Here is a 21,289-nt window from a genome sequence, read left to right on the forward strand (position 1 = left end):
GTCAAGGATATACAGTGGAGAAAAGAGAGTCTCTTCAATAAGTGGTGATGGGAAAACTGGACAGCTACATGTAAAAGAATGAAATTAGAACACTCCCTAACGCCATACACAAAAATAAACTCAAAACGGATTAGAGACCTAAATGTAACACCAGACACTCTAAAATTCTTAGAGGAAAACATAGGAAGAACACTCTTTGACATAAATCACAGCAAGATATTTTTTGATCCACTTCCTAGAGTAATGGAAATAAATACAAAAATAAACAAATGGGACCTAATGAAACTTCAAAGCTTTTGCACAGCAAAGAAAACCATAAACAGGATGAAAAGACAACCCTCAGAACGGGGGAAAATATTTGCAAAGGAAGCAACTGACAAATGATTAATATCCAAAATATATAAAGAGCTCATGCAGCTCAATATTAAAAAAACAAACAACCCAATCCAAAAATGTGCAGAATACCTAAATAGACATTTCTCCAAAGAAGATATACCGCTGGCCAAGAAGCACATGAAAAGCTGCTCAACATCATTAATTATTAGAGAAATGCAAATCAAAACTGCAATGAGGTATCAGCTCACACCAGTTAGAATGGGCATCATCAGAAAATCTACAAACAACAAATGCTGGAGAAGGTGTGGAGAAAAGGGGACCCTCTTGCACTGTTGGTGGGAATGTAAATTGATACAGCCACTATGGAGAACAGTATGGCGGTTCCTTAAAAAACTAAAAATAGAATTACCATAGGACCCAGCAATCCCACAACTGGGCATATACCCAGAGAAAACCATAATTCAAAAAGCCACATGCACCCCAATGTTCATTGCAGTACTATTTACAATAGCCAGATCATGGAAGCAACCTAAATGCCCATCGACGGACGAATGGTTAAAGAGGAAGTGGTACATATATACAATGGAATATTACTCAGCCATAAAAAGGAACAAAATTGGGTCATTTGTAGAGACGTGGATGCATCTAGAGACTGCCATACAGAGTGAAGTAAGTCAGAAAGAGAAGAACAAATATCATATATTAATGCATATGTGTGGAACCTAGAAAAATGGTAAAGATGAACCAATTTGCAGAGCAGAAATTGAGACACACATGTAGAGAACAAACGTATGGACACCAAGGGGGGAAAGTGGCAGGGGGTGGGGGTGGTGGTATGATGAATTGAGAGATTGGGATTTACATGTATACACTGATGTGTATAAAATGGGTGACTAATAAGAAAAATATAAATAAATAAATAAACATTTTAAAAAAGGAGAGAGGAAAAAAAAAACCGTAGTCAATGCTTGGAGGCCTTTGTTCTCTTGTTCTCTGTTTACTGTCTTTCCCTCTGTAACTGATTCTAGGTACACAGTTTCAATCCTAGAAATGGTGCTCTAGAAAGGACACAGATTGTGTATGGTGAACCTAGGAGATTCTAGCAGGAAACTGTAAGCTCCATGAAGGCAAAGTTTGGGCCCAGTAACCTTCTAGAACTCTGTTAGGACCGTGTCTGTTTGTTTGTTCTTTATTCATCCATCCATCCATCCGTCCATTAATCCAAAGAAATATTTTGGGGGGCCTATCCCGTGCCATGCCCTCTTCCAGGCTCTGAGAATTCAGCAGAGAACAAGACAGACATGATCCTTCCCCCTGTTATGCTCTAGTGAGGGAGACAGAATAAACAAGTCAACAAATACATGCTCTAATATTTAAATGAACTAATGACTCTCCTTCAAACCTGGTTTTGAAAAAACAAGGAAAGTAACAGGTCCTGTAGGAATTATTAGTGCAAACAGCTACCTTGACATGTAGCTGACACATTAATGAGCATCTTTTTCTTGAACTGAACCCAATTTTGCTGAAATATTCCTTTCAGTTATTCTCCCATTTCAGAGCTTTCCTGAGAAAATGACATGTCTTTGTCAGGTACATGGATGAGGCTGAATTATTCCCACATACCTTTTTTATTTTTGGCCATACCACGCGGCTTGCAGGATCTTAGTTCCCTGACCAGGGATCAAACCCAGGCCTCCAGCAGTGGAAGCACAGAGTCCTAACCACTGGACTGCCAGGGAATTCCCCACATACCTTTTTTTAAATAATTGAAATATATTTGACATAGAATATTATATAATTTCCACATATCTTTGAATATCAGCCGGTCCCAATTTGAGTTTTATTTAAAGTGGCTGCCGATATCTGGGGGAAAAAATGTTTTTTTACAAAGAAATTATCTAGAAATAATTACACTGATGCATCATGCTCTTGCCTCCCCTACTACTAGAGCTTCACTTATAACTGAAGAAGAATATTTTATAGCAAGGCATATATGAACCAGAGGCTCCATCAGTTTGAACTCAAATCGAGTTTCATCCACTGACATTTTAGTTTCTTAACTATTCTACTGCCTGCAGAGCATTCCACCAGAAGTATAAGCCACATGGCAGGTTGATTTATGGTTCTGATTACTTTATGTGTTTTCCCTGGTCCCCGAAGGTGTGTGCATAATGATTTGCTCTCAGAGATCTTCTATCTGCTACAGTATCACTAGAAAATTCTTACCTCCATGTGCTCTTATATGCCTGTGCTAATTAGAAGCCAAATTATCATCCTGAAACAATCACTCCTCCTAGCACTCTTAACTTTCTTATGATTCAGTGCCCATTTTATTACACAGCTTAACAGACATTAAACATCTTGGAATTTATGCCATTACAAACAATATGGATATTTATTTTGATAGTAAAAGTATCAAAGAGGTTTGAAGACTCTTTGGAGTTTTCCAGCAATCCGAAATCCTAAAACTCTGACACTCAGATTGAAATATTTTCAATCTGTCAAAACCACTGGAGTCTTAGAGAGGAACATATGTTTTCCATTCCGGAAGTTTGTCTCTGTGTGTTCTATCTCTGGTATCTTGCAAATAAAAGCATTAAGCTGAGAAGAGCTTACAAACACTTTCAGTGTTCCAAGGACCTTTTATGGAAAAGTTGTATTTCCCCCCAACAGAGAAAAGTAAGATGTGAAAGAATTGTTTCACTCAAAGTTTCCAAAGCACAAACATGCAAAAGTATAGCCTTGGGGAGAGTGGGGGTCAGAGTGGCCTGTGTTCCCGCAACTTCTAGCATAGACCCCCCCCCAATAATGTCTCAGGTGCCCCAGGGAAAAAGTAAATGTAACTGCCCCAAATGTCATAGACTCTGAACCATGATGGTGCATGAAACGAGTCAGAGAACTTGTGAGACCTTGACGCTTCTGTTAACTCTACCAGAGTAATAATGACAAGATTTCCAAGGACACAAACCAAGACCAAAGGCTGTGAGCGCCATCTGGTGGCCATATCAGCACACCCGAACTCCATTACCTGGGCATGCCCACCACCTCCCCCCAATCTTTTTTTTTTTTTTTTTTTTCCCTTTAGTGTGATGCCTGCAACCTGGTCTGATGGTAAACAGGGAAATTCCTGTATTTCTTCTTTTGGAGGGATTATTTTTATTTAAGACACTGAGTCTCTATTTACTCTTATAACAGTTATTTTTAACTTAATGCACGCTTTTAAGTTTAAAAAGGGAGCTGCTTCTACGAAAAATGCTAAGAAATTATAGTGGGACTAGCCAAGAGACATGGGAAAAATAGTGAAAGTGGTATATGAATGACTGAAGTTTAGGAACTCTCTTCGGGTGGGGTTGCCAGATAAAGTAAGGACACCCAGTTAAATTTGAATTTTAGAATTTCGTTTTAGTGTGTGTCCCAAATATTGCATGGGACACACTTGCACTAAAATATTATTCATTATCTGAAATCCTATTTTAAGTGAACATCCTTTTTTCTTCCCCTAACTCTGGCAACCTTACCTTAGGAGAACAAAGAAATTGCACCCAGGACTTCCCTGGTGGCACAGTGGTTAGGGATCCGCCTGCCAGTGCAGGGGACACGGGATCGAGCCCTGGTCCGGGAAGATCCCACATGCCGTGGAGCATGTAAGCCTGTGCGCCACAACTACTGAGCACTCGTGCCACAACTACTGAAGCCCGTGTGCTTAGAGCCCAGGCTCTGCAACAAGAGAAGGCGCCACAATAAGCCTATGCACCGCAACAAAGACCCAACACACCAAAAATAAATAAATAAATAAAATTTATTTTTTAAAAAAGAAAAGAAATTGCATCCTTCTCCTTGTCACTTCCGTTTTGATCTATCAAAACAAGCTAGTTGGGCTTCCCTGGTGGTGCAGTGGTTCACAGTCCGCCTGCCGATGCAGGGGACGCAGGTTCGTGCCCCGGTCTGGGAAGATCCCACATGCTGTGGAGCGGCTGGGCCCGTGGGCCATGGCCACTGAGCCTGCACTTCCGGAGCGTGTGCTCCACAACGGGAGAGGCCACAACAGTGAGAAGCCCGCGTACAGCGAAAAAAAAAAAAAAAAAACAAGCTAGCTCTTGTCCTGTCTACGGATTGCTTGACATTTATGCCCCAATAAACGTGTCCCTGTGGGAGTACTGAGGCCTGACATCTGAAAAATCACAGGGCAAAGGCCCACAGTGCACCTTGAGGTGGGGATGTCCGGGCCACTCAGAACAAGCAGTCTGGCCACATCAGACCAAGAGGGAGGGGGTTCTGGGCCCAGCTCTCTTTCCCGGCCTCTCGGGTACCTGCTCTGTGGAGGCCAAGGCCTGGCAGCTACTTTCGGGCCCTTACCAACGTTGCATTTGATGGAGAGCCTTCCGCACCCCACGTGTAGACCTAGACCCCTGGAGGGGGGCCCGCCCTTGAGGGGGCTCTGAGCCATGGACTTAGAGGGTGCTCACAGCAGCCATAGATAGAGCCGGCCTGTGGTGCTCCCACTCACGACTCCTGTATTTCCTTTATTTTTTTATTATTATTATTTTTTTTGTGGTACACATGCCTCTCACTGTTGTGGCCTCTCCCATTGCGGAGCACAGGCTCCGGATGCGCAAGCTCGGCGGCCATGGCCCACAGACCCAGCCGCACCGCGGCATGTGGGATCTTCCTGGACTGGGTCACGAACCCGCGTCACCTGCATCGTCAGGCGGACTGTCACCCACCTCGTCACCAGGGAAGCCCCTGTATTTCATCTTAATAACAACCACACTGGCGTTTAAGTGAGCCTGGCAAGGCTTACAAATGCACACATAAAGATTACCAACTACCTTCCCCAGAGACGGACGAGGGAAGCTGAAGCTAAAACACCCCGTGAGGGCTTCCCTGGTGGCGCAGTGGTTGAGAGTCCGCATGCCAATGCAGGGGACACAGGTTCGTGCCCCGGTCCGGAAAGATACCACACGCTGTGGAGTGGCTGGGCCCCTGAGCCATGGTCGCTGAGCCTGCGCGACCGGAGCCTGTGCTCCGCAATGGGAGAGGCCACAACAGTGAGAGGCCCACATACCGCAAAAAAAAACCCCAAAATAAACCCAAAACAAAAGGAAAAAAACACCCCGTGGGTAGTCAGAGGAGAGGACCGTCATAGCTCATCCCCTGGTGCCGTGTGCCAGGCTTGATCTGAGCACTTGTACACATGTTAACTTATTAAAATACTTCTAACAATCCTATCAGGTTGGGACTACCATCACCCCACGTACAGACTGAACAAAAGGAAACAGAATATGGTGTCCTCCTTGTGTTCACAAAGCCCGTTAACTGGCAGAGACAGGACTTGAAGGCCACAGTCCGGCTCCCGAGTCCATGCCATGCTTTACAGCCTCCAACTTCTCACACTCATTCCTAGAGCCACCTGGGAAGGAGGAACCAGGCAACTAAAGACTGGGTTTGAATCAGACTCCACGTCTGACCAGCCGCGTGATCCCGAGCAGGGGGCCTCGCCTCTCTGAGTCTCAACCTGGCTCCCTTGCAAAATGGGCACATTAATGGGAACGTCAGCCTTCAGCAACGCTGTGACTAGTATCAGGGTAGCATGTGTGAACGGGCTTTGTAAATTCTGGAGTGTTCTGTGAGGTATAAACTACCCTCTATTCTCATTAGAGGGAATTCATTTCATGACCTGCTCCCGGCTCTTGAACTTTGCTGTGCATCCAGTCAGTGCTGGATGATCTGGAACCAACAACTGGTCTATTTATGGCTGAAAACCCACAGGTCATAGGAAGACAGCAGCACCGGAGCCCCTGGGTGGCCACAAAGATAAGGTTCGTGTCTTGAGGACCGATGACATGGTGGTCACTGAAGGAACAGGCCCCTCCTGCCCCTTCCACTAGTGACAACTGAAAACTTTGGTTTCCCCAACACCCCGATCCAAGATCAGCCCGACTCTTTGCCCAACGTTGGAGAAGTACCGGCGTGTCCTGCAGGCCTGGCTGGCCCCCTCTGACTGTGTGTTGCCTCCTTCCACAGATCAGTGCCCTACAGCAAGGCTACAACCAGGTGCTGAGCCAGACCCTGGAAATCACCTCCCTGAAGCACGAGGCCGAGAACTTAAGGAGGGAGGCCGCCATCACGTCAGGTGAGGCCCTTCTGCCTTCAGGCCCCAGAGCTTCTGCCCTCCCCCTGCAGACATCACCAGTCAACCAGCGCACCTGTGCCCGTGACATGGGTGCAGCCTCAGGGATCACCCGTGTCGGTGCATTAGAGTTCTCCCTCAGTGGAGGTTTCTTGCCACCCAGTTCCGAGGGCAGGGCCTGGTAAATATTTGAGAGAATGGTATCTCTTGGCTACAAGGTCTCCTGAGCACTGGCCCCACCAGGGAGAACACAGGTCGCCTTGTGGCTTGGGTGGTTCCACAAAGCAGCCTGAGTGCAAACTAGAGCGTGGACAAAATGGGGTCACTCCTTTAAGGCACCCATAGTCTCACCCATTTCAGCTGAGTGCACTTGGGCCCAAAGGAAACCATTTTCTAATTTGATCAGAGGTGGTTCCCTGATAAAGGGCTTCGGTTGGGAGAGGGGCAGCCAACGCACAGCTGTGACTGAGCTTTGATTCCCTGGATTCCTTCATTGCTTCAACATGTTTCTTGAGCTCCTTCAAGGTGTCAGGCCCCGTTCCAGGCTCCGGGGAGGGAGAGCCAAGCAAGACAGTCAGATTCCTGTACTCACAGATTTGGGAGGGGGTGACAGACAATAAAAGTAAACGGATGAATAAACAAGCCCACTTCAGAGAGCAGTGGTGCTGTGGAGAAAATAAACTGTGTGTCGTAGTGGCCAGTGCTTCAAGGCGGGGATGCCAAGGGGGACCAGCTTAGTGGGTGTGCAACCATGGAACTCAGGTGGGACTTGAACCCGTGGGCTGGAACTCGAACCCAGTCAGAACCCACTATCTTTTAATCGAGATCACGAATCTGGTCTCGGGACTTAATAAAGCTCAGATTCTTTATGTCTCATGCAGAAAGAATTCAGTGAGAGACAAAGTAAGAAGTGGATTTCTTTAGAGAGAAACACACTCCACAGACAGAGTGTGGGCCATCTCAGAAGGCTAGAGGCCCCCAAATATAGGGCGGTTAGTTTTTATGGGCTGGGTAATTTTATAGGCTAATGAGTGGGAGGACTGTGACAACTCTAATATTTTGGGGAAGGGGCGGGGATTTCCAGGCATTGGGCCACCACCCACTTTTTTTTTTTTTTTTTTTTTTTCTGTATGTGGGCCTCTCGCTGTTGTGGCCTCTCCCGTTGCGGAGCACAGGCTCTGGACACGCATGCTCAGCGGCCATGGCTCACGGGCCCATCCGCTCCACGGCATGTGGGATCTTCCCGGACCGGGGCACGAACCCATGTCCCCTGCATCGGCAGGCGGAATCTCAACCACCACGCCACCAGGGAAGCCCACCACCCACTTTTTGACCTTTATGGTCAGCCTCGGAACAGTCCTGGTGCTGGTGCGTGTGTCATTTTGCTAATGTATTACAATGAGCCTGTAATGAGGCTCCAGTTCCCCCTGGAATTCGAATCTTACGCCCCCTTGGACCTAGCCGATTCTAACCAGTTTACGCTGTATCCTCCACGGCTATGTCCTTCTTTTAGAGAGGACCTGTTTCAGGTGGGCAAGGACAAGCCAAGGGCAAGCGAGGCTGCGTGGAGTGAACAGGGGATCGTGGGGCTGGGCAGGGTCGGGGGGTCTGGGTTTTTATTCCAAGGGTCTTGGGAATCCAGTGGAGTTTTTTAAGCAGAAACTGACATGTCTAGAGACCTGAAGAGGAGGGACCACTCACAGACGAGGGGAGGGAGAGAAGCAGGTGACAGGGAGGAGGCAGTGAGCCTCGGAGGGGCATACCACTCTGAAAGCAGCCAGCGCGTAGCAGGAAACATGCCCACAGCTGTAGAAGCCAGGCACAGCATTGAGTCGCACGTGAATCCCCATCTCTGTATGAATCTGTGCTTTTCTTCTGCCTCACTCTGCAACTTAATCACACCCAGCCCCACCCCCTGCTGCCCCCAGGTCTCTGCTTATTCTCCTCCCTCACTTGGGATGTCCTCAGATATTTTCTGAGCACCTCCCCCAGGCTAGGTGCTGTTCTGGGCACCAGGAATGGAAGGATGAACTCGCTGGTCCTCACCTTCCTCCCGTATGTCAGCCAGTGAAACCTCATCCAAGCATCAAGCCTGTCTCAGATCCCACCTTCTCCGATCAGGGAGTCGGACAGACCTGGGTTGGGATAATGCTTGAGATGGGCTGGACCCACTCAAAGTGTGGCAAGCCCCAGAGGGATTTCCAAGTAACTGAACTGTGTCCTGGAGGCAAAGCTCATTTTTAAAATGAAATTCTGGAGCATTTTGTGCTTTATTTCATAGACATTCTTGATTGAAACCTACCACTAAAACTGGGCCTGATGTTCTTTCAAGAAAAGAACCGTAGGAGATAACCCAATACCACTGCATTTATGCACCCTTCTTCCCACTTTTATTCAAAATGATAGTACAATGCAAGAGGGAAGAGATATGGGGAGATATGTATATGCATAACTGATGCACTTGGTTATAAAGCAGAAACTAACACACCATTGTAAAGCAATTATACTCCAATAAAGATGTTAAAAAAAATGATACTACACTAATGGAGTAGTTATCTATTGCTGCATAACAAGTTACCCCAAAATGTAATGGATAAAACCCCAACCAATATTTATTATCTCACCCAGTATCTGTAGTTCAGGGATTTGAGAGGGGGGGTGACTTAGTTCTCATGAGTTGCAGTCAAGATGTCGGCTGGGGCATAAGTCATGTCATCTAAAGCCTCGGGGGGAGCCGGAGGATCCCCCTTCAGAATGGCTGCTCATGTGGCTATTGGCTGGAGGCCTTAGTCCCTCAGCACACATGCTTCTCTCTAGGGCTGCTTGAGTTTCCTCAACACAGCAGTTGGCTTCCCCCAGAGTGAGTGATTCGAGAGAGAGCAAAGGGGAGGCCACTGTCTTTTATGACCCGGCCTGAGAGGAAACAGTCCGTCATTTCCACAGTATCATATTGGTTACCCATGGCAGCCCTATTCAGGGTGGGAGGGGCTACACAAGGCATGAATTCTAGGTGGTAGGGATCATTGGGTCCATTTGGGAAGCTGGCTGCCGAGAAAAATAATAGGTGCCCTGTAACAAACATAATTTAGCCACTTTGTGTTCTTGGGACATGCCACATCATTTGACCCTTACAATAACTCTGTGTGGGACAGACAGTGGGAGGTGAAATAGCTTGTCTAAGACCACCAAGCTAATAAGTGGTAGAGAGGGGTCCAAACTCAGAGGACTGTGAAACCAACCACCCCATCAATAGTGTCCAGCAGTGCCCTCTGGCACACGCCCGTCTCCTGGCCTCTGGAGAAGAATTCCTGGACCTTCCCTGTGCTGGGCCTTTGTTCCCCAGGCCCATGGTGTGGCCTCTCCTCCCAGGTTTGCCCGGCCTGTACCCACAAGGGGCCCCCAAAGGCTTCTCCTCTCGCTGGTGCTGACTGCCCCTCATTCTCACTGAAGCCTCAAACTCTGTTCCGTGGACTTTGCTCTCATTCCCATTCCTGCTCTGGGACCCTTGGAAAAAGCCTCCCCAGTCCTAGGAGGGCACCGGTGGTGGCCCGGGCTTGGAAAGTCTTGTCCAAACGTTGGCTGACAGCCATGGTGTTGCCAATAATCCTTCCTGCCTCTTTGACCTCCATGAGTCTTTTGTTTTGGTTTGGTTTGGTTCTTTTACAGAGATGGTGTCATCTTTGCAAAGAGACGTGTTAGTAAAGGATGGTCAAGTTCAACAACTACAACAGGAGGTGAATCAACTGAAAAGTGAGAACAAAGAAAAGGATCACCAGCTCGAAGCCCTCAGCTCCAGAGTGAGTGTCGGGTCATCAGCAAATTGTAGCTGCAAAATGCAGACACAGTGGAGTCACATGACACACGGTGGTGAGATGAGGCCAGTGCCCAAGGACACAGGGAGGGTAGCTGCTGGGCAGGTGGCCAACTTCTCTGAAGCCTTTCAAAGGACAGCATGTATGTGGCTCAGAAGAAGCATAATAGATTTTCAAATCCAGCAAACATTTTCTAACCCCTATTATAAATGAGTTTGTTTAATCCCAGCAACAAACACACCTATGAGCATATACTGCCAGTACAAAGTTTAACATTAAACAGAACACGATCTCTCTGTGAGCAAGGATGACCACACGGCTGCATTATGGTCCCAGCACCACTGGTTCTCATAATTGTCTTCAAAGCAGAACGTTTGAAGATCCAGATGCAAACACGCAGACTCTCATTTCTTCCTTAGACTTTAGTGTGTAGAATGCCTCTATGGAAGATCAACGTGGTAGGCAAGCAAAGAGCTTTTTACATGTAACTTTGACTATTTGCAAATCTTGCCTTCAATGCTAACTTTAGAATCCTGCCCCTATAGGATAAGATTTCTCAGTATTTGCATGATGTGCCTGTTTCTGTGAGTCAAGGTAAAACCTCAAAGCTTTCATCTCAGGTGGCAACTCAGAGATTCCCAGAGGCTACCTGATAACTAGGTCTGCATGGGGGTGGGGTGAGAACAGATCTTGAGGTTCCAAGGAAAAGGCACAATAAGTAATACCTGGTACGTAGTACCATACCCAGTTTGTAGCTGGTGAAAGGCACTGCACGAGCTTTGGGATCAGACAGACCAGGGTCCAATCCCAGAGCTTTCTTTTATTGTAACTTATTTGGCCTCCATTTCCCCATCTGTGAAATGGGGATGACAAAATGGTTTTCCGAGAAGTGGGAGGCTGGTTTTCGTTGTGCTCTTCTGCCTCTGCCCGAGGTCGGCTGCCTGGCCAAGCCCTCTGCATTCGTTTCTCCCAAGCAGAGTGTATTCCCAGGCATGTGCTATAGCTGTTTAATGTGGTGTGTGTGTGTGTGTGTGTGTTGGGGACGGGAAGGGGATGCAGAGGTGGTGCTAAGTAGAAGGAATCTGCAAAGACAGCACCTGCTTGGCTCTTCTACCTCCTGAAGTGCATTTGGATGATTTATGTCCCCGTTTCCCCTTCCTCGTTGACCTCGGAATGAGGTCCCTTCTCCTCTAGACTGTGCTGGCCAATAGCACAAGGGCTCGTCACCACCAAGGGTACTGCTGTTGTGAACATTTGAGATGCCTTTTTTTTAATGACATACATCATGTGTGTTAATTTTAGAAAAATAGGTAGATGACATTGAGAAGAAAAAATAAAAAGAGAGGAGAGGAAATGCTACCTTGAGAAATCAGTGTTAATATTTTCATGTATGTTCTTCTAGTCTTATTTCTATATATTGCCTAGAAATCAATCAATCAATCATTTTATAGTGAATTTATACTATGCACATTTTTAAAATTTTTAAATACTTACTATTTTCCCGTGCTAATAAATCAACGCTCTTATCATTCGTCTTAAAAGCTACATACTTTCTCCTGGATGTATCCAGTGTTATAAAGTGGTCTGCTGTTATAAACAACACTTGGGTTGTTTCCTCTTTTTTTTTCTTCCACTGTTACTGACAATTCTGTGAAGAGCATCCTTGAAACTACAGATTTACTTATTTCTCCAGTCATTGTCCTTAAGGTACATTCCTAAAGTGGGAATTGCTGGGTCAAAAGAAGGCACATCCATCCTTATGCCCTTAATGCCTGTTGCCAAGCCGCCCTCGGGCAAGACAGCCCCGTTTACCCCTCCACACCAGTCGGGGCAGTTGTTTCTTTGAGATGCAACCTGCACAAAAGCCCTAAGATGGACAGGAGCTCACTGGCTCGGCCCCCTCCACCCTCACCGGTCACAGCGTGAAAAATCCCAATTCCTGCACCCTAAGTACCCAGACTCTACAAAGCTGGATTTCCCCTGCAGTGAAGTTTGCTGGCTTTTGAAGAGGAACTTAGATGCTCTATTCCTCAGAACTCAGGAGAGGGGTGAACTGGGAAGGACTGCAGGATCCCGTGCTCCCATCACACAAATGGTCTCGCCTCTCAGAATTCAGAGGTGCGATTGGGTTATACAGCAGGAAACACTCCTGGGCATGAACACAGGTACTTGGGACCCCCAGCCAAGCCCCCATGGCCTTGTCCTTTTTCTCCACAGTGCTCAGTGCTGAAAGAAGAGTTACAGAAGGAAGATGCCAAGAAGGAGAAGTGTGAAGCCCAAGAGAACGAGTTAAAACTCTGCAAAACCGTGCGTTGAACCTCCTGAACCCTAGGTGTCCACTGAAAGCCTAGATTGTGGCCTTGAGGGTTTTGGAGGGGTTCCTTGGCCCATTAGCTAGCACAAGCTCTGGGGCTTTCTGGGTGTTTGTCTGTTAATGTAGTCTCCTAATTCTTTGGTTTGCTGGCCTCAAAGAGATGGGTGAAAAGACCATGGAAAACACACGCTCCCCAGATTTTCTGGGCAGTTGGCTCAAGACCCCTCATCAGGTTTCCCCTGGGGAAAGGGACGGGAGGTGGCCACCGTATGCTGCTAGAAATTCAACGTGGTCCCTACCCCTGGACTTGTGATGCCCAGACTTTCATGATCCACTGTCACAAGTTTTATCACAGCCCTGAGCACTGTTATTAACACAACTCTTCTTGAAGTATTTTTGCTTAAATACATTCAATTTTACAACAATTCATAAAACCAAAATAAAAAGCAAATGTATCACTGGCCTTGTATGGAAGGTGAACATAAAAATGAATACAATGAAAACATGACCACTAAATGTAAATGTTCACCCCCTGTACCGGCCCGAACCCTCGTGCACATCACCAGGCATACGTTTTCCATCCGTTGGGAAGGACGGTGCCTGGGATGGGGGCAGGAGACATGTGTTCTTCTCTCTGTCAGGAGCACACTTCTCTGCCTCAAATGAGAAAAAAGAAAAATGTCATTGTTCTTTTCTTCCAAACTGTGCCCACTGTGTCTTCCAAACAGCCCTTATTTAGATTGAACTCAAAAATGTGCCCCAAGGAAAGAGACTCTAATGAGTGGATAGGTATCTTATACTGTTTAATCCAGGATCCATGCTGATCTTCAAAAGAAACTGAAATTTTCCCTCACCCAGCCCTTTCATTGCATCCGTTGAAAGAAAGTCTACTTTTCCTCAAAGATGTGCAGTTGTCCCCCAAGGGAAGGAATGAAGCGAATCCCAGACTAGGTTTCTGCCTTAATGAACCAGATGAAATGAGTTGTGAAGTTGACTTCCCTGTTGTTGGAACTCTTTCAGCAAATCCATGACATGGAAAAAGAAATGAGGAAGCTCAGGGTGGAGCTGAAAAGGAGCAGTACCGAGCAGAGCCTGATCTCTATGACGCTGCGGGAAAAGAGCAAGGTATGGCAGGGACAGGTCGGCCTGGGAACCACTCTGGGGCAAGCACTCCACCTGCATCATCTCTGTTCATCCTCACAATGACCCCATGCGGTCTATACTGGTATTAACCCCACTTTATAGTCGGGAAAACTGAGGCTCACAGAGGTGAAGGAAGTTATCCAAGTTCACTTGCATAAAGTAGTTGTGGCAGAACTTGAATCCAGGTCTGCCTGACTCCAAAGCTCCTGTGTGTAACCACTACCCTAGACTGCCTTCAGATCTTAATCGTGAAATTATCTAAGAAAGAATTGATCCATTAAATCAAGTTTGCCAATGATGTTGTTCCAACTTAAATTCTCATATTGATTTTTTTTGTCTTTTTGTTCCATCATTGAGAATGTTTTTAAAAATCTCAACATGTTTGTCATTTGTGTGTTTCTTCTTTTAATATGAACGATTTTTGCTTTATATATTTTGAGGCTGTGTTACTAGGTGCATATAAATTTAGAATCCTAATACTACCTGTAGAGCAAAACTTTAGATCATCATGAAATGTCCCTTTTCATCTCTAGTAGTGTTTCTCCCTTAACGTCTCCTTTGTCATTTAGCTTCATCACTGGCTTTCTGTTGGTTAGAGTTTTCATACCATATCTTTTTCATATGTTCTCTGTCAATTTTTGTCTTAAGGTTTAGACATATGCCTTCAAATAACGTATCATTTTTACAAAATCAAGTTTGACAATCTTTGACTTTTAGTCCATTTATATTATGTAATTACTCGTGTACTGGGGTTTAAATCTACGTTCTTGCTCAATACCAGTTGTACCATCTGTGTTATGTTCCTTTCTCTCCTTTCTTGCCTCCTTCTGAGTGGATGGTTTTCCCTTATTCCACTTTCGCCCTCTATTAGCTTGGAAATATTTCACTTTTTTACTATTCTTTTAGTAATAGTAAGACAATAGCATTCATCCTTGACTCACCAAAATCACACATTAATTAAGTTTTTCACTCTTCTACTATTCTCTTAGTAGTCATCCTGAAGACTACAATATGCATTCTTTTTTTTTTTTTTTTTTTTTTTTGCGGTACGCGGGCCTCTCACTGTTGTGGCCTTTCCTGTTGTGGAGCACAGGCTCCGGACGCACAGGCTCAGCGGCCATGGCTCACGGGCCAAGCTGCTCCGCGGCATGTGGGATCCTCCCGGACCGGAACACGAACCCATGTCCCCTGCATCGGCAGGTGGACTCTCAACCACTGCGCCACCAGGGAAGCCCTGCATTCTTAACTTACCAAGAGGCAATAGTAGTTGATAATTATGCCCTTCTCCTTGACAGTGCAATGAGTTTCAAACACCTTAACTTCACTTACCCCCTCCAGATTTATAAGCCATTGCTGTCATTTTCTAAACTCCTCTTCATACTTAAAACCCCACAAGACATTATTAGTGTTTTTCTATAGTCAGTATCATATCCACACATTACCCTTACTGTTGCTTGTCTTTTCTGCATCTCTGATCACCCACCTGGGTTCATTTTTCTTGTGTCTGAAGAATACCCTTTAATGTTTTCCCTCATTGTGGCTCTGCTGATGACAAATTCTCACATGTGCCTGTGTGTCTGCCTGGAGATGTATATTTAACCTTCACTCTTAAAACACATTTGACTGCGTATTGAATTCTACAATGGCAATTCTTTTCTTTCAGCACATTAGATATGTCACTATTGTCTTGTGGCTCCTATTATTTCTATTCAGAAGTCATCTGTAAGCCTAACTGTTGTACCTTTGCATAATCTGTCTTTTTCTCCGGTTGCTTTTAAGATTGTCTTTTCCCTTGATTTCCAGCAGTTTTATTATGGTTTATCTAGGTGTGGATTCAGTTTTATTTACCTCGTTCAGAGTTCGTAGCTGCTTCTTGAATCCCTGGCTTGGTGTTTTGCCTTAGTTCAGGAGCTTGGGCTCTGTACCACACAGGCAGTGGGGAGCTACTATGGCTTCTGAACAAGTGACTGATGCAATGACATTCGTGGACAGTAATCAGGGTGACAATGATAGTTACAATTTCTCACTAGGTGTTCCCTTGAACATTTCATCTCTTCATCTTCACAACAGCACTGTGATCTAGAAATCATCCTCTCCATTTTACAGATGAGAAAGTCAAGGCTACTAGTTACTAGTAAAGTAACTAGCCCAATGGCACAGTCGGTTTTGTCTGACTCCAGGTTCGTCTGACTTCAGTGACCCTGGCGTAGCAAACAGCCACATGCTACTCTTTACACTGAAATTAATGAAAATTAAATAAAATTATTTATTCAGTTCCTCCGTCACACCAGCCCCATTTCGAGTGCTTGATCCCCAGATGTGGCTGGTGGCTGCCGTATTAGACAACACAGCCTCGCTCAGAGTACCTGTACCATTGCAGAAAGTTCTGTTGGACAGAGTTGCCTTACAGCTGGGTAACTCTCACAGTACCGTTAAGATTGCACTGGAAGAAACTAAACTTGAGGCAAGGAGGCCAGTTGTCACAGTCCAGCTTGCATGTGAGAGGGACTGGAGGACAGGCGTGAGACGACCGAGTGTGAGAGAGGGAGCAGGGCGGCCGCTGAAGGTGACTCTGAGGCTTGGGGCTGGGAACGGGGGCTGTTCATGCAGAACACAGACAGGGGCAGAGTCCAAGGCTGGACTTGGCTTTTGCAGCACATGAAACAGGCTGCTGACATAGAAGTCCGAGCATGTTTAGACCTGGGAGAAAACTAAGGCCCAGAGAGCTTAGATGACTTTTCCAAGGTAACGGAGCTGGGTAGAGGCTCTTCCACTGGACCACACTACTCAGAAGAAAGCTCTTAAGGGCTTTTCTGGGTCTTTTATTAGATCCCTGTGATCCCCCTCTTCAGATCCCTAAAAAAACAGCCTGTGAATTTGTTTCAGCACAAAAACTTTCCATTTATTTACGAGAGTTTGCCTCATTTCCTGTTAGTGCCAGGGCCCAGGGCTCAGCAGGTGCATCCAAGAATTGAGCAGCTGCGAGGCCTACACTGGCCAGCCAAGGGTAGCGTGGAGCACTCCCAAGCCTACCGTGCGTTGACTGTTACCCAAGCAAGGGGGGATAAGTAGGCAAGCTTCTCCACTTTAAATGCCTTCGTTTGCAGGCTGCAATTCTTAATAGACATTGCTTTAGCAAGCCTCCATAGAGGTTACCACCAGTGAGTGTGCTCAAAGTGGTAACGACAAACAGTTATGATAATAAACCCAATCATAACATTTCCAAGTACCATCACGAGTTATTAGAAAGAGACTGTACGGCGGACATTCCCGTCCACCTTTCATAGGTTACAACAGTACTTAACACACTCACAGAGCCCTTAAGCACTATGCCAAACATTGAATCCCCACAATAACTCTATGCAGTGATACTAGTATCATCATCCCCATTTGACAGATGAGGGCACTGAGTCACGGAGCAGTGAAATAACTTTCCGAGTCTCGTACGGCTTGTTAGGGACCGAGCTGGGATGGGAGTGTGCGGTAGAACATAGTTGAGCCCCGGGTGCAGAGCTCATCCCTTTCCCGTAGGGGGCAACTCCCTGTGAGTTTGCCTCCACCCTGTGCATGCCTGTGACCCCTGCTGCTGGGCTGCAGCTGTCCCTACCCCTCAGGGACTCCCCCATGGCCACTAGCACCCCCCAAGAAGAGTTTCCCCAGAGGGCATGATGATCACATTAGCAGCAAGCCCTCGGTTTCATCATCCTTTCAGGTTGAAGAGAAGCTTCGAGAGGATTCCAGAAGGAAATTGCTTCAACTGCAAGAAATGAGGAACAGAGCAAACCTCATTAAAGCCAATTTGAAAAGGGCAGTAGGTCAGGTAGGCGTGCTGCAGAGCCCCTTCACGGGCCTGTGCTCTCCACGGAATCCCACACCCAAGTGGCCGGCAGGGATGAATGAGGAGGAAGACGGCCTGCCTTAGTTCACCCGCTTATTTTCTATACGAAGAAGTGTCTAGAAAGAACTAGAGCTGAGATTCTATCTAGATCTAGAGTCTGAGCTCTTAACCACGATGCTCTACTACTTAGCTATTAGTTACTATGCTAAGCATCGTTTTTCTGTGTTTTGAAGAAAGTTTCGTGAACCTTTGTCCCGCCCCCAAAGGTAGTGGAAATGACTCCTGCGTTAGTCCTGTCCCCCATCAGCTGCAGTTCCCCTTCCCCTCATTTCAGATGAAGATCAACAGTTCTCAGGAAACTCGGCAGCATCTGGCAGAGAAGGAGAAGCTGACCGAGGAAAGGCTACAGCAAGAGGAGAAGCTGAAAGCCAGAGTCAAGCGGCTAATGGCAGAGAAATCGGTAAGGTGGTCCCCGTCCTTCTCTTTACTACTGGAAACTGATGAAATGGGCTTTCCTATGAGAAACAGAGGGCGCGTACTTAGATGGAGGAATCTCAGCAACTCCTTGTTGGGAGCTAAATTAATTTAAGAGGGTGAATGATGTAGGAGGAATTAACATGAAGCTTGAATCCTAAAACTCAGAGATCAACTTGAAGATCAACTTGAAGAGGCAAGGTTATTGAAATGTCTAGAAATGGTACTTTGTTTATATACCGCAGCTGATTTTATTGATACAAATCCCAGTCGTTACTGCGGGTCCTGGTTTGTGTCTAAGTGTGTGCAAGACCAACCAATAGTATTTCAGTCTTTTGCTTTCTCTTCATGCATATCAGGGGAAACACATGGCCAAAACGGCTACTTACTTTTCCAGAAACCAGCCAATTACAGGATAGTTAACAGTGGCACCTCTCAACTCAAAGGTGTCCACGGATCATATGCGGATGTTGTTGAAATGCAGATTCTGACTCAGCAGGTCTTGGGTGGGGGGAGCCTGGGATTCTGCATTTCTGAACAGCTCCCAGCTGGTACCGATAGCACAGCTCTGCAGACTACATTTTCAGCCACAAAGTCATAGAAGAAGGTTTACCCCAAGTTGGCCGATAAGAACCACCTGGGGCTTCCCTGGTGGCGCAGTGGTTGAGAGTCCGCCTGCCGATGCAGGGGACACCGGTTCATGCCTCGGTCCGGGAGGATCCCACATGCCGCGGAGCGGCTGGGCCTGTGAGCCATGGCCACTGAGCCTGCGTGTCCGGAGCCTGTGCTCCGCAACGGGAGAGGCCACAAGAGTGAGAGGCCCGAGTAACGCAAAAAAAAAAAAAAAAAAAAAAAAATGGCCGCTCCAGGGACTTCCCTGGCGGTCCAGTTGTTAAGACTCTGTGCTTCCGCTGCAGGGGGCGCGGTTTCGATCCCCGGTCAGGGAACTAAGATCCCACATGCCGCATGGTGCCGGCAAAAAAAAAAAAGCCCCTCCAGGAGCAAATCTGATGTGATTGTTCAGAGATGAGACCAGAATGACAACAAGTGGAAACCCCAGCTTAGAAGAGCATTAGAAGAACAAGAGAAAGAAAACGTGGGGAGGGAACACAGGGGGGATCTCTTATTTATAGTGATGCTAAGTCGGTAGGAAAGTTGGAAATCTTCCTAGCTGTGACTTTGTATTCGAAATGAAATTTTTAAATTCCTTCTCTGCTGAAGCCCTGTAATGATATTTTCCAAGGTACTGAGTAAGTGACAGGGTTTCTGCTAATCCATGATTTGTTCATGTTTCTTCAAATACAAGAGAGGGAGGTTGTGATCACTGATAAAGCTGCTGTCCTCACCATTCTGGCCACAGGAGCAGTCCTTCAGTGATCTAGGGGCCAAGTGCAAAGCGTCCCGACATGAGGAAGTCATTCAGTGTCAGAAAAAGGCTTTATCTGAGCTTCGTGCACGAATTAAAGAACTTGAGAAGGCCTGCTTGTCAAGTAAGTTTCCTCCTGCCTAGTCACCCACTCTGTGCTGAGAACCGTGGACCCCAGACTTGAGGGTTCACTTTAGGGACTAACCAATTTGCCAGGACCACCATCTTCTATCCCCATCATTTCATAACTAAAAAAACAGAGTTATAAAAAAAGATGGGCAGGAAAAAAAAATAGATGGGTAGGCATGAGCTCAGAGTCAAGAGCAGGCCTTGATATTAAATAAACAGGATTTCATGAAAAACTCAGAACCTTGTCCCTCTTTTTCTTATTTCACTGTGGCCCAGTGAAAACTTTTTCATAGACTGATGCTGTGCAAGGACCAACCTTGGGGAACTTCCCAGGATAAATACCCTGTTTAGAGGGAATAGGGCTTTCAAGAAGCCAAGCTTGCTGCTGGGTGGAGCCCTGGGCCAGGACACAGAAGCCTGGGTTCAACTCCATCCTCACACCTGTGGCCGAAGGTTCCCCCTCAGTGCCCCCGCCCTGGGAGGCTGCAGCCTCATATGAGCTGTGTGGCCTTGGACAAGTCATGTCACCTCTCTGGGCCTCGATGCCTCACCTGCCAAGGGAGGATGGTGAGCTAATTAGTACTGGCCTGTGGTAAGGGTCCAGTAAATAGCAGCTGTGACTTTTACATGCAGTAACTTCTTCCTGAGCCTTTCTTTTGAGTGTAAACTTTTTCTTTTATAGATCACAAGGACCACATGGATGGATCATTTCTAGACTTAAAGACCCTCGGGATGGAAAAAAATGTTCGGAAAATATTGGATGTAAAACCTGACTTGCCAACTTTTTCAAGAGTAGAGATCGGAACGGTAACCAAAGAAACTTTGTCTCTGCATTGACTGACACGTGGGGAGGGTGGGCATGAGGACAGACACTAGCCGTGTGCCCTGGCACCACTGTATACATCATTGGTTCGAGGCCAGGTCCTCCCTGATGGGCTGGCACCTGTATGGACTGGTCGGTGCCTGGCCGTAATAGTGATCCAATGTTTGAATAGAAAGGCGGCTTCCCATCATGTACAGCATGATATAGCATTGCACTGATGCTGGCCAGGTCAATCTCTGGGCCCTCCTTTTCACATCACATGTTATATTCTGCAGAAAATATCCAACAAGCTAATGTACAACAGTATGTCATGAGCTTGCCTAACACTTGCTTTTTGCTATAAACTGAAAAACATGAACACATAAAGGGCAGCAGAAGGGAGCCATGATGATTAAGAAGACACAAGTTCTAGAATCAGAGACCTGTGTCCTAATCCCAGCTCTGCAAGCTCTGTGACCTTGGGCAGGCTCCTAACCTTTCTGGGACTTCATTTCCCAGCTGTAAAATGATGATGGAAAAATTAAAGGAGATCATCATGTAAAGTGATTATCCCAGTGCCTAGCTCATAGCGAGCACTTTAATAGATGATAGTTATTATTGTCAAACAGTATTTAAAGAGTATTATCCAAGAAAACCTTCCTTTCTTAGGGAGCATAGTTTGTGTTTTCCAGGATTTTCAGAAGTAATTTGATTGTTAGGTTGAAGGTGCCGTGTATCCTAAATGGATGTTTGATCAGGTGTTTGACTGACACATGACAATGGACAGCTCAGGTCAGCGTGGCTTGCTGCGGCAGCTAGTCTAAACCAGCTTTTGGAAAACATAATAAAGCCATCCTCTCTGTACCAGCATTTTCTCCTACAATTTTTCTAGACATTTGCTCACACGTCTAGAGATGTGAGTCTTCAGAAACGTGTTGGTCTTCC

The 21,289-nt window shown here is 46.3% G+C and overlaps 2 protein-coding genes and 1 pseudogene across 3 annotated transcripts in view; all 3 read left to right on the forward strand.

Moving 5' to 3' along the window:
• Positions 1–21,289, forward strand: part of LOC308620767 (centrosomal protein of 78 kDa-like) — a 418,103-nt pseudogene that overhangs the window by 305,947 nt on the left and 90,867 nt on the right. The window lies entirely within an intron of this gene.
• LOC308620072 (forkhead-associated domain-containing protein 1-like) overlaps positions 1–21,289 on the forward strand; it is a gene marked incomplete at its 3' end in the record, with an annotated part of 254,740 nt that overhangs the window by 207,963 nt on the left and 25,488 nt on the right. The window lies entirely within an intron of this gene.
• LOC308620074 (forkhead-associated domain-containing protein 1-like) overlaps positions 1–21,289 on the forward strand; it is a gene marked incomplete at its 3' end in the record, with an annotated part of 87,888 nt that overhangs the window by 54,955 nt on the left and 11,644 nt on the right. The window contains exons 6-13 of the mRNA XM_081239411.1: positions 6,361–6,469; positions 10,133–10,263; positions 12,496–12,585; positions 13,613–13,717; positions 17,448–17,549; positions 17,908–18,033; positions 19,408–19,537; positions 20,225–20,349. Coding sequence (XP_081095537.1) covers positions 6,361–6,469; positions 10,133–10,263; positions 12,496–12,585; positions 13,613–13,717; positions 17,448–17,549; positions 17,908–18,033; positions 19,408–19,537; positions 20,225–20,349 — 918 coding nt within the window. The remainder of the gene's footprint in view (positions 1–6,360; positions 6,470–10,132; positions 10,264–12,495; positions 12,586–13,612; positions 13,718–17,447; positions 17,550–17,907; positions 18,034–19,407; positions 19,538–20,224; positions 20,350–21,289) is intronic.

The sequence above is a fragment of the Mesoplodon bidens genome, assembly GCF_964165515.1.
Source record: "Mesoplodon bidens genome assembly, chromosome: 7".
In the NCBI taxonomy this organism is placed as follows: Eukaryota; Metazoa; Chordata; class Mammalia; order Artiodactyla; family Ziphiidae; genus Mesoplodon; species Mesoplodon bidens.